Source organism: Priapulus caudatus, unplaced genomic scaffold, assembly GCF_000485595.1.
Source record: "Priapulus caudatus unplaced genomic scaffold, Priapulus_caudatus-5.0.1 Scaffold1162, whole genome shotgun sequence".
NCBI lineage: Eukaryota > Metazoa > Priapulida > Priapulimorpha > Priapulimorphida > Priapulidae > Priapulus > Priapulus caudatus.
In genome coordinates this window covers 93,807-107,168 of record NW_014578223.1, presented here as the reverse complement: position 1 = coordinate 107,168, position 13,362 = coordinate 93,807, and the positions used below count along the sequence as shown (strand labels likewise).

The window sequence follows — 13,362 nt, the reverse complement described above, 5'->3', positions numbered from 1 at the left end:
AAGCAACCGTCGCACACTAAACTGAACATGTCGGGAGCAACGATTGTGCGAATCTTTTCTGGGTGCCCCTCTAGACTGTCCTTGAAGTTCTTGTATGATTTGGGAAAGGAGGAAGGAATCTTGGTGAGTTGAGTCTCGGCCGTGCTGAACGTAACATGCCCTGCCGTCCTTGGCTCCACGCCTGGAGCTTGCGCTCTTGACTCGGCGGGGTTACATCGTCGGCGTAGTTGGTGTATGGCTCCATCATTGTCGGGCTGTCGTCGCTCACTGTCTCCGACCCTGTCACCAACCCGGGCGACTCGGGTTATGCTCCAGCCGCAGCGGTCTGCTCCATAGGGTGCACGACGCCGTACCCGGCAGGGGTACCGCCTGAGATCGCTGTCGAATCCCACACCACGGAGGTTTTTCTTCTATCCGGTCCTCGGGGGGAATCACCAGCATCTCTCGTCTGCACTTCTTTCGTATTCTCGGCTCTTACGCTTCGCCGCAAAATCCTGGCCACGCGGCACCAGTGTAGCGTTACTTCTGGTAAACTTTTAAAGCTTCCTTTAAGACGCAGGTGTATATAGCACTTTCTACTCCGCCGATGGTTACCGTTAGTTTGGCCACCTTTTCTTCACAGAGAATTGGTACATCAATAGTATTGCTTTCTCTTATCTTGACCATGTTACTGAAAGATGTACAGCCTGTAACAGCAACGGTTGTAACACCAGACATGTCTGATTTGGGAGCCACCTCAACAATAGTGTTTTCAGGGCAGTTGAAACATCCTGAACAACCTGTAATTACAACCTCTGACACCTCCAGCTCAGTCATTCTCTTAGTAACAATAACATCTTCCAATGTTAATAAGATATCCACATTCCCAACCAAGCTACCTTCTTTTACAACACCATGAGGGATAGGGAAAATTCCTTTAAAGTCGCCAAGGTTTTTGAGAAATCCATAAGAGTCAAAACAACAGTGATCTATTTCAACCCATCTATGTGCAGCAAAAATGCATTTATAATGTTCCTGTAACTCACAAACACAGGTGCCCACTGCGTCAGGCCTTATAGTGCATCATCTGAAAAAGAAACTCCTTTAAAGTAGCGTCATACATAACAATTAGTGAAGTCTCGTGTAAATCTTTTTACGAAGACTCACTTAAATACGTTTATTCTTTTCTATTTCTATTTTCACAGATTCATGAAAAGTCATAACCAACACTTGTGTGAAGTCACATTTTAAATAACTTTACAAGGGGATGTAAAGTATACTTGCCTTGTACGTGCCCTTCTGGCTTCAATACAGTATTTCACGTCTGCTGGTGTGGGATAAAACCTTCTATCTCCGAAGTCCTGGTGACCGTTGGTTTTCGACCACTTGTGTACACAATTCAATATTGCCATTCCTCTCTTACCCTATAACAGAGTAACTAGAATTGACAGAAGACAACAAAATTTGCATCTGGATCTTGTTATAATGTTAGTTCTAATCTCATTCTAAAATTTAATCCTACACAAGAGCTGAGTTTTGAGTTTCCACATATCATCTATAATTTTCAACTACAAGTGATGATGTTGTAAACTTCATTTAATCACATAACACAAAGTATAAAAAGGTATAAAAATACATCTAAAATATTGGGAGTTTGAAAACAATTTTTGTAGTGATTCAAACGTGATAAATGTTTCAAAACTTGATCGAATACAGAAAACTAAATTGCTATCAGACCTTTAACTATACCTGATCAATGAGTTCGTTGATGTAACATAGAAGGTCTGCATCAAGTTTGGAAACGCGTCTTTCATCTAAATTCAATGGATCATGTCCGCAGTGAGTCAAGCTATATCTGACAACACATGCTTTCTGTCCAGCTTGTTCGTCAGTGGTGAAAGAAATATAAGCCCCGCAGTCATTTGCTCGTGTTCTGTTCGGGTCTGCATTCTTGGAGATACTCCTTGTTTTCCTGCCTCTAAAATAGTGAAAAAAATATAATTATATTAACTAGATATAGAACCTACCAACTCCCAGATGAGTCAAAATTTGCGGTGTAAACAAGGAGAAACTAGTATCAAACATTGTCCTCTATGTATGACCGTGACATATATAAGACACCCAGCATTGGCGAACAACACTCCACCTTGTAATCATATATGTATTCATAAACTTTAATACAGATATTTTGAACGAGTCAGGAGTTATGGTCCAGAGAACCAGACTTGGGATAAAATACAGTTGAATGTGTAATTTGTATTTGCATTTGAAGATTTCAAACTGCAAGTATGTGCATTTGCATATAAATATTTTTGTAAGTATTTCAAATTCTTTTCAAATAATTTTTTCTTTAAAACCATATGTACCGGTACATCAAACTGATAATGTTAATTGTGCTGAAAAGGGTTATGGACTATTTGATTGACAAGTTAAAACTTGATAAGCTGTAAAGAATAAGATTCAGGTAGTAATAAAAGATCAAAAAGTGTTTTCTGGTGTTTTCATGAATTTTGTCTGACTAGTAAATTGATTAGGAGGCTTCATAATTGAATGTATGAAGGACTATTTGAAAAGTATTTGAAAAGTATTTCAAATACTTTTCAAAAGTATTTGCATTTCCACTTGAAAAATTTGAAAGTATTTGCATTTGCATTTAAATACTTTTACAAGTATTTGACCCCAAATCAACAGAGAACAATAATAAAAAACATACCCCCCTCCAATCTCAATATTAGTCACATCTGTACATGGCTTATCTATCCACTCTCTTGTACTTGCTATATATGGAGAGGGAGTTGTAGTTACATGGACATATTAACATATAAATCTTTCATATTTCTTGGTTCAAAACCAAGCAACCATACATGCATTACCTTTCACACTTGTACTGTACATGTTCTGTGTTTGACTTCGTCTTCCTTTGGCAAAAATTTCCAGATCCCCTGACGTCTAACAATTGAAGCTGGTTGAATATGATGTCCTCAAAGTCTTGTCTGGAATAAAAAAGTTTTCAATGTATTATTTATTTTGTATTTATCAAGGGTGCCTTGATAAATTAGAAACTTATAATCCATTTGATGGCTAATGTACCAGTAGTTGGCATTGAGTCGAGGTACATAAACATAACTTTTATGTTAGAACTTGTTCCAATAGACGGTGGAGCTAAAAGTCCAAGGAAATTAAAATACAAAACAAGAGCTAGCCTCTAATGGTACATAATACACATTATCGGAAAGGTGAAGAACAACAAACACATTTTGAAACATAAAACTTTTATGTTCATACCTTTCACATGCACACACCTTGCAGTTAAAATTCGATTGTTGATTATGTATGTTACCAAGAGTAGATAATAACATCTACTCTTGATTATTGATTGTTATTATCTACTCTTGATGTTACACACAGACAATGTTTCTATAAAGCTTCAAGGTTCAGAAATTACAGTTCGTACAAATATGACTGCAAATACTAGTACCCTGTCTGATCCTTGACCTTGGATCAGAATCTCAAAACAGTATGTGACATACAACCTGGTATAATACAAGTATGTATAAAGTTTTGTTATAATATACAGGATTTCAAGAACTATGACATGGGCAATATCTGACTTTTGACCTTCCTTGGAAGGTGAATACTGGAAATAGTATGCAATATGCAGTTTGGTGAACCCTGAAAACCATTATAGTTTCTTATAAAACTCTTATAATTTTCTTCTAATTATAAACTCTTATAATTTTCTTATAAAACTCTTATAATTTTCAGGGATTACCGACATGTAAACCAAAAAAACGGAGAGCACTCTGTGTGACGGGCATAGTGTTTGTGAACAAATAAATTCTGCACAAAAACGAAGAAAAAAAATTCTACAAATCTGGCAATACAATTTTTGGAGTAGGGACAGGCAAAAATTAAAAAGAGTAGATTAAATACCCATTTTCCATACGATAAACTTCAATCATTACTCCAGACTTCTTCCTGCCTTTCTTGCTATGTTTTCTCTGCATAAATGATAGGAATGGATCATCTTCTGAAAAATAAATAATAGATAATAGAAATGCATAAATGTACTGCAGATGCAACAAGACTACAGGAATATTTTATTTTCGATTGTGAAAAATATATATTGCTGAGAGTTTAAGAGTTATAAAGTGTGTGGGAAATTACTAAAGAGTTATTATCGGTACGTAGTATAGGCCTGTGACCTTGACACTTGACCTTAAAAAACTAGAACTGGCGTGATTCATACCCTCCCAAATCATCTTGTTATCATGGTTGTCAATGTTGATCAGATGCGAGCTCAACTCGTTAATATGCATGATATCAGCTGATTGTCGCATATAGTTTATATAGTCATGAAAGGTGTTTATGAAAGGTGTTCAATTCCCAGGTTGTATCAAAATCAGACCAGAAATAACCGAGTTATAGCACTAGCCATATCGACCAATCAGGTGCAAGCACAAAGGTGCAAGCGCAACTCATTAATATGCGTGGAATCAGCTGATTGTTGCATATAGTTTATATATTCATGAAAGATGTTCAAATACCAAATTGTATCTAAATAACCGAATTATAGCAGCAGCCATATGGACGCGACGTGACGTGACTGGACGTGACAAGGTGATTCCTATATACCCCCAATATATATATATATATATATGGTGGGGGTATAACACTAGGGCTTGTCTTCTCACCATAAGGATTATGTGTGTCAGGTTTGATAATCCTAGGTGTAATGTTTCGTTCTATATCTTGTCCACAAGATTTCGGAAGCACGCACGGACAGAAAACAGCATTTCAATATCCCCTCCTGCTACTTTGTAGCGAGGAGGAAAAAATATTTTGTGTCAGTGATTGGGAAGGGTAGGGGGGGGGGCCGGGCCTTTTAACACATTGTGGTTGAAATGACCCCAATGAAGTGGAGAAAACTTACAGGACTTGTATAAAAGGAGCTAGGATCCATTAATATTCTGTAAATCCTTCACAAAATAATAAAAATAATAAAAAAGCTTTTCCAATCATTGATCATCTGATGTGTACATGTGTTTACGTATCTAAAATTCTTAGTGAGTTTACCTGTTGTAGTGAAAGAGGATACGCTGACCAAGTTGGGCATGATGGTATTGGAAGTTGGAGTATTCAAACTCTGTAACTTCTCTTCAATATTTGCTGCTTCCACATCGGACACTGGCGCAAGGCTTTGTGAATCAGGAATGGAAATGGAGTGTTCTGAAAATAAATCTGATAAGAAATAAGACAAGTTTATTATTCTACTTATCATCTGACATAATAATATAAATAATACCTGCAAAGGGCTACAAACATTATGGGATGCACAATGACTTCTGAATTTTTACATTTACTATAAAAAAGGCAATGTTCAAGACACGTCTCGCAAGCATGATAACTCGTCACTAGTTTAGCGTTATGTCGCAATACGCAGGCAGACGTTGTCACATTAATCTGTTGTGTTATTACACAAGTGTAATAACAAAAAGTGTGTATGCGATTATGTTATTTGTCTACATATTACTGTATCTGATGATAAACAAGGGCACCGCAAAGCGGGCCGGGCATTCCCTCGCAATATGGGTTCGGGTACCATTTGATAATCCTAGGTCTAACAGTTCTTTCTCTATCTCGTCCACAAGGTCCCCCCGGATTTCTGAGCGTCGGAAAAAAGACAAATTTTGAACGAGTATATATAACCCCGTAAAACTACTCAGTAAGAATTACTAGACTTTCGAATCCTACGTTAGATATGTGGCTTATAATGTTTGCTCACTCCTTCCAATTTTTCTGTATATAATATGTATATCAACGTAATTTCAACAGTTAAGAGCTACATACGTGGAGTAAATTTCTGCCGTGTATATAGCCGATCCACTGTGGCGTGGCTATATACCACTTGTCTATATATACACTAGTATATTCACGTTTGTCACAAGCTGTCTATATACACGGTGCCGTGTATATAGCAACGGCCTTTTTAATTACGACAGCTGAAAAAGCAACTCCGTCTATTTCGTCTTGTGCTTGTATATTTCTTGGCGGAAAAGATCAAGGCAAAAATGAAGTAAACACGGAACCCAGGTGAATAATACATGGAATCGTTGAGTTTATATTTATACTAAAAGGCAATTAGAGTAAGTTTAACACAAAGGCAATTAGATCAATGGCTTCACATTGTACACACTATAAATTAGTACTTACTAAGTTTGATATATCCGTATGGAAGGCCGATAAAAATGAATGGATGGACTAAAAATAGTAAAATGACACCGGGCGAGGGCGGATCTGGGTGGGGTGACACAGATTCCTCACTCTCAGATGTTGGATGATATGCCTAGTAGGCCTAGTAGTCCTATTACAACTTGGTAGTCATTTCATAAAGGTAGTCTCTGATATTTGATGATATACCTTGTAGTCATCAGTCATATTACAACTTTGATATTCCTAGTAGGCATATTACAACTTGGTAGTCATTTCATATAGTCTCTGTTTTTGAACGATATGCTTAACGTTAGTAGTCGTATTAGTATACTAGACTGACAGCAGGGTAAAAAACTGATAATTGGAGGCACTGGTCCAGCAGGACCAGTGTCGCTGAGGAAGTACTGGTCCTGGTCAGTAGGCACTGGTCCAGGATTTCTGTCGTAGCAAAGTGAATGACTCGGATGTGGGGACGTTTTTATAGAGGGGGATGGTGCAATTTGGTGTTGTGCATTCTAAGGTATTCTTAGAAATTATTAGTGTCGCTACCACCACAGACTGGAAGGCTGGATAGCAGATGGAGGAGGAGGAGGAGGATAGTGTCGCTACCACCACAGACTGGAAGGCTGGATAGAAGATGGAGGAGGAGGAGGAGGAGGAGGAGAACCTACGCCACTCGTCGCTGCAGGACACCGTATGCCAGGTAAGCGCCCCCTGGTGCCTCGCGCCTAACTAACGTGCGTGTTGATGATGCATTTGAGCAAAATCCGAATCTTTTTGGAACGGGAAAGTTTTAATGTTTTTCGAGTTGTACGTTGCTCTCATGTTTATATGTTTTGAATATGTTTTAAATATGGCCGTGGCTACGCCGGGTACCGGACGCCCAGCTCCCAGGCTACGCATCCGGTCATATATTTATTATGTGAACCCAACTATATTTTTTCAGTAAATAATACAAAGTTTTTACCATAATATTATTTACCTTTAGGTATTTTATCAAAAAAAATGTGTTTTTGTAACTTTTGAAGCAATAGTAAATCCAGTAAAATCAACGATTTGAAAGGGGGCGTGGCCTAATCGGGACGTGGATTTGGGAATCTGTGCTGGGCTTTGTAATGGATGACAGGACGCGTAGCCACTGCGTTTAAATATACACATGCGCGTACTATGTAGCGGTTAGTATATATTGTTATGTAGAGTTGTTCCGTTGATAGTTTTATGCGACGATAGATGGCGCTGGCGTGCGTGTTGTGAGGGGAGAAGTGACGCGGGAGAAGGAGAGAAAGTCGTGTTTGCAAATCAATGTGTGTTTGTGAAAGAATATATAAGTTTTAACTGCATTTGGAGTGTTGCTGTTATTGGAAATACTTGCGTGAGCGTTCGACAACCACAAGACAGGGGCCTGAACCCCGAGGTACTGGTATTTGTACTGATAATAGTGATAAGACACGTTTAAAGTACCGGTAACATTTGGCGCCCAACGTGGGGCCCCTGAATAGAATAACAGCATGTCGAACTTAGGAACGATTGCGTCCGTGTCTCTTTGGTAATTCAGGTTTCCGCTGTCTCCTCCAATGTCAGTCACGGTACGATTCTCAAGAAAACCTGCTCGTGGGTACTCAGACCTGCTCTTTAGAGTCATAAAACTAAACTCAATAGTTTTCGGAATTAATTTGTCTACGCAAGTCAACCATGCTCCATTTCCACAGCCGAGAAACAGGATTTTTCCTGGATCCTCAAGCTTAGGGAGCCTCCCGCGTTCACCGAGCCAACCCTTGAATTGTCGCACTCCTCCGGTCTCAGCCATACCAAAAAGCCTCACTGAACTTTTTGCAACCTTAACCGGGACAATCGTTCTAGTCTTACCTTCCATCACCACCTTATCTCTTGCGTTCTGCATCTTTGAGACAAGTGGGAGTCCAGTAAAGACAGTTTTAATTGCCCAGTAGTTTCCCTCAAAAGCTTCAGGAGTGAGCATTTTGTTAGCTAACAGCCCGGTAGCCGTTCCAAGTGCCAACAACTGTGCTCCTTTAACAGCTACAGAGGAACACCACTCACCTCCCCCTAGGCTGAATAGCAACTCTCTCCATTCTGCAGGGTAGTATGTAGGGGAGTCTCCTGCTATATTTTCGGTCTCACCTTTGCGAAACTTGCCGAGTAACCCACTGTCAGATAAGTTCCATGCCAGTAGTATCATTAACACAGAAACTGGTTGTACACAAATCCAGAGTAGGTCCTCTATCCATGGCTGTTCGAGCGGAGGTATCACCAAGTCTCCAAGATCTTTTTGCTCACCTTTAGCAAGTGTGCTGGTTATATTACCACTCAGGTCATTTCTGACAGCACCTTGCTGTACCCTCAAGAGGACATCACCACTTTCTCTATCACGTTTCTTGAGCTTCTCAACGAATGCTAGGCCTATGATGTATCCAGCAACAAGCATTACTGTACTGATGATATCAAAACCGATCCCAACTCCGATGTTAACTTTTCCTTGGGACAGAAGACCAGTATTTAATGGTTGTCTTCCAAGAATTCCTACACCAAGTCCGACCTGTTTGGCCCTCTCAGTTGGCGTGTATCCTCTTTTGGCCAGTTTGAAGCCAACCATACTGCCTCGTAGACCGCTCATAATCATCTCAAGTCCAGTAGTGTCCGCATTGGTCGTTTCTACCTTGGCTTCAACCACTTTTTCTTTTCTGGTGGTTGGCACTCCATATATCCTATCAAGCATCTTGATAGCAATGGGCACTGCCAATACCTTCCTCGTGAGAATTGCTGCTCTGAAGCCCACCTCAGCTATTGCAGACGCCCACCATGGAGTATCGGCGTGCTGCAGGGGTCCAGTTAGCTGTTCATCTTCTATCTTTTTAGAGACTAGGCCAATCACACCTCCCACAACCATTCCTATACCAATTCCGATTAATGCCGCGTGAGCCACGTTGAGTTCATGCCTGGCTTTGAGCAGACAAAGCCCACTTCCGGAAATTAAGGCTACGGTGCTAGGTAACCTCTTGCCGCATTCCATACCTATGGCTCCAGCCATCAAGAAGCAAGGACCAAATTTACTCCTTATGTAAGTCAGTCCGTATGCTCCTGTACACGAGGCTTCTTCCTTGAGGACTTCTTTCCAGTCTCCATCCCACCCAGTTTCAATGACCACTTCTTTTGGTATTGTTTTCTCTTGGTGTACCTCTTTATCATCACTGTGATCACGTTTTGGCACTTCAAGGTGTCTAATCTTTTGCTCAAGGATGGTCTCAATTTTCTGCTTGACAATGCTTAGTCCCTTGGGTCTTCCAGTATTCTTGTACAGGTACATGAAGATCTCTCCTTGGTAGATGCTTCCACCTATTATCTCACTGTCATAGCCTCTATGCCTTCCCATAATATGCAACGTCATGACAGCGTCCATATTTCTCACTCTCGTTAGGACATTTGGAGCATTAACTACTAGAGCTTTTGATACTCTGTCTACCAACGTGTCCTTGTACCAAGAAGGATCTCTTTTCATGTCTCGTTGCCTTACCAAGTCACCGATGAACACGCAGTTATTTTCCAAGGAGTCTCTTTCTGGAACACCAAGGACTAACGTTTCTACATTACCACATATCTCTTCCAATAGTTTTGCCTTCGGAGGTATAAAGTGCGAAATTGGTACCTTTCTTTCAGCTAGAAACTCTTTAATTTCTTGGTATCTTTCTTTCGGCTCTTCCTCCTCCCAAAAGCCAACTGCTTCTAATACTATGTTAAAGTCCTCGAGGTCACTGTCACTTTCAAGCTCCGGTCCTTTCTCCTGAAGAGTCACCCGGGTTATTTCAGAAACACTTCCAGCTCTGATTTGGTTGTTAAACAGTGTAACAACCAAACTTCCACCGACCATCACTCCTGCGGCAATGACTCCGGCTATAGCTACTTCACGTATGCCAGTTACTATTGTATCCCTTCTCAACTGTTGGTAGAACTGTGTCGATGCCGTTAAGTCTACTACTGGTAGAGCAGTTCTCCTGCACCCACCAAGCACTTCAGGGTATTTTCCAATCAGATCACCTGGTACATTTCGGTAGCCAAATGGTCTCCCTATGAATCCAGTTCCCCCAAAAGCTCTACTCGTAAGTAGCTCAGGACTCTCTCTCTCGCAACCTCACGTATGAGCAGCGGAGAGCACTCAGCTCTTTGGGTCAGACCCTTGGCTAGAGTTGGAGTCATCGTAACGGCCCAACTCGGTTCCTTATCCGGGTTCCACAGGGTCAGAAAGGCATTCGCTCCTATCGCATCAGCCTCAGCGTACTGCCAGCGTTTGTCCAGTGTTTCTAGTATTCCGCAAGACTCATACTTGCCTCTCTTATACCTTCTGCACCTTCCAGCTCGCTGCACTGACTCACACCACAGTGTTCTTTCAGTCTGTAACTTGATAGTGTCATCCAGGAGAACAGGCCTCTTGATGGACATTGAGTCTATGACTCTGTCTACATCAAGAGTGACTCCAGTTGTTAACACAGGAGTTGTTATAATGATGTAACCTGTTTTATTTTCGCCAGGTTTTGGGATTTGACCAAGTGTTTGGCTCAGGTTTTCACCATTCACTTCTAGGACAGTTTGATTTCTGTTTCTGAATTTTGCTGCTAGACTTGCTGATTCGCCCCTGCCAGGGACGAAGATTAGAGTGTTCTCACTCTTGTTAGGGAATTTGAACCAATACTTGTTTAGTTCGAACATGTTCTTCTTTTCCATGCTCTCTAAGCTAGTTTCTCTTCTTCCGGGATCCATACTCAGCTTCAGTCCTGTGCTACTAGAAGTTCTTCCTCCTACCGGTGTAGCAGTCAATGTTAGTCCACCAACTTTGATATTTGTTCTCACTAGAGAGTCCAGAATGCACTCCAAGTACAAGTACTCGCTGGAACGCTCATGTATCTCATCTAGGACAACCAGTGTTCTCACTGGCAGCCTTCCACCCTTGTGCGACACAAAGGTTGCAAACCATCCAGCAGTACACACCAGCATCTTGGCCTTATCCCAATTTCCTACAGATCTTTCTCCAGTCTTCAATGCACAGAATTTTTCTCCGATGTTTTTACACAATCCTTCGTAGGCACGTTCTGTCGTAGCTCGAGTGGGTTCACACACGATTATCCGATCAAATTCACCTTTGGCCAAAAGAGCTGGGATTATTCTTGTTGTTTTTCCTGATCCCAGTGGGGCCACTCCGTGAACCACTTTCTCCAATCCAACGTCGTCAGTGATTTTATCAATTTGACTCCGTATGCTTTCATTTGAACTACTTGGTATCGGGCCAGGATGTTCTGTAAGCCACTCACCACTATTTCCGAGCTGCCTGTGGGTGCTGTAAACACTAACCAGACATTTGCGTTGTAGTGATATAATTGGTAACCCTGAAGCTCCCAAGTATGGCTTGTGACCGAAAGAGAAAAAGATTTTGCCCTCTCTCTCTATCGTCACTCCTTCCAGGACTTTTCCTGAGGCTGTCACCATTCCGACTTTTTCTCCAGGAAGTGCCCGTGTGAACATCATGTCCACACTACCTCTGAGTATCGCCATATCCGGCTCGTATGTTTCTTTAATACTCATGATTTGACCATCAACCCATATGCCATTCAGTCCTTTGAGCAAGTGTCTCGGTACAGTTATACCACCTGAAGTGATTATACCGTACCCAGAGCTGCTTCCTCTCATACCGAATATAATGATCTCCCCCGCTCTTGGTTTAAGGTAGCTTTGCAAACCACCTTTCATCTTGCGAGCATCATACTTGGAAACTGCCACCAGTTCTAAGTCTATTACCGTTGGTAAATTTCGACTTGCTCTTGATCCGGTTTCCGTATATTTTCGGAATATCTCCAAGGTTGGCTCCTCTTTGAGCAATAGATTCCCCAAGGCGTAGCTCTTGTTTTCGACTACACCTTGTATGTGTCTGGCTCCTTGTGTAATTTGGGTGATGTACGATTCCCCAGTTCAGTGTGATACGTCGAGAGATGCCCGACTGTATGTAGGCACGTGATCGTAGGTTAGCTATTGTTTATTCTTCTTGCGTTGTGTTATTAATTGTTCAGCTTGTATCGTGCTTGCGGTGAAGCTTGAAGGAGATGTCAGGTAATGTTCTGTGTTTGATGCAGCGTCGTGGCGGAGGTAACATCAATGATCAAACACAACTCGATGGGTGAAGTTTTCCACGCATAGTAATTTATTGTCGGCCACAGTACAATCGTGGCCGAGAGTCCAGATAAATGGTTACCAATACATATATATTTCTTCCCGTCTGTCCGTCCGTCAGTCTCTGAGTCCGTCAGTCAGTCTTTCAGTCCGTCTGTCTTTCCTTTCAACCTCGTCGGTATGCGTGCGTACACAGCGAGAGAACGACACAACCAACGACCAACCCTTTCCTCTTCCGAGGCAGTCGTATTTATACAACTGCCCGGTGTACGTCATCTTATTTCCTGCATGTGCAAGACCATTCAGTCTGCACGTGCTTAGGCTGTCACTAAGGTGTAGGGTTAACCGTGTAATATTGAAATCGACTTTACCAAATCACGTTCTACTCACGTGTAGATTTTACATGCGCACTTCCCGTCTTCTAGGAGCTTGCACCCCGGTGTTCTTCCCAACAAACATCCGACACGTTATCCGGGGTGTTGGCTCCTTACACTTTACCATTTTAGTTTTCTGTAATTCTGTAATTACCTACTCTACATATTAACGCAGCCCTGTTACATATTAACTGGGCATTGTTACACTTGTCCGAATCCTATTCTTTGTATCACGTTCTCCGGCGTAGGATTTTCTTTGGGGCACCTACTATAAATTTGACCGGCGTTCAGCATTCACGAACGACAAGTTATCACCCCGAGGGCAACGGTCAGTGTGAAAGGTTTAACCGTACCTTGTTGTCCATGCTTCGAACTCTGGATGAGGAACAGAAAGTGGATTGGAAAAGTCATCTCAACAAAGTTGTGCATGCATACAATTGCACGAAGAACGATGCGACGGGATACTCACCACATTACTTGATGTACGGTAGACACCCGCGTCTCCCAGTTGACATACTGTTCAAGTTGTCAGAAGAGAAGGTCGCATCCAATGCCAACGGAGGCATGCCAGAGTATGTCAAGAAATGAGATGAAAAAAATGTGATCGAATGTAATTTGTTGACGA

At 41.5% G+C, this 13,362-nt stretch overlaps 1 protein-coding gene across 2 annotated transcripts in view; it reads right to left on the bottom strand.

Moving 5' to 3' along the window:
* Nucleotides 1-5,228, bottom strand: part of LOC106815634 — a gene marked incomplete at its 3' end in the record, with an annotated part of 9,301 nt that extends 4,073 nt beyond the window's left edge. The window contains 5 exon segments of one of the 2 annotated variants that reach the window (XM_014820121.1): nucleotides 1,264-1,403; nucleotides 1,729-1,957; nucleotides 2,853-2,972; nucleotides 3,913-4,009; nucleotides 5,056-5,228. In XM_014820121.1, coding sequence (XP_014675607.1) covers nucleotides 1,264-1,403; nucleotides 1,729-1,957; nucleotides 2,853-2,972; nucleotides 3,913-4,009; nucleotides 5,056-5,095 — 626 coding nt within the window. 2 annotated transcript variants of the gene reach the window in all.
* Between the last annotated feature and the right edge of the window lie 8,134 nt (nucleotides 5,229-13,362).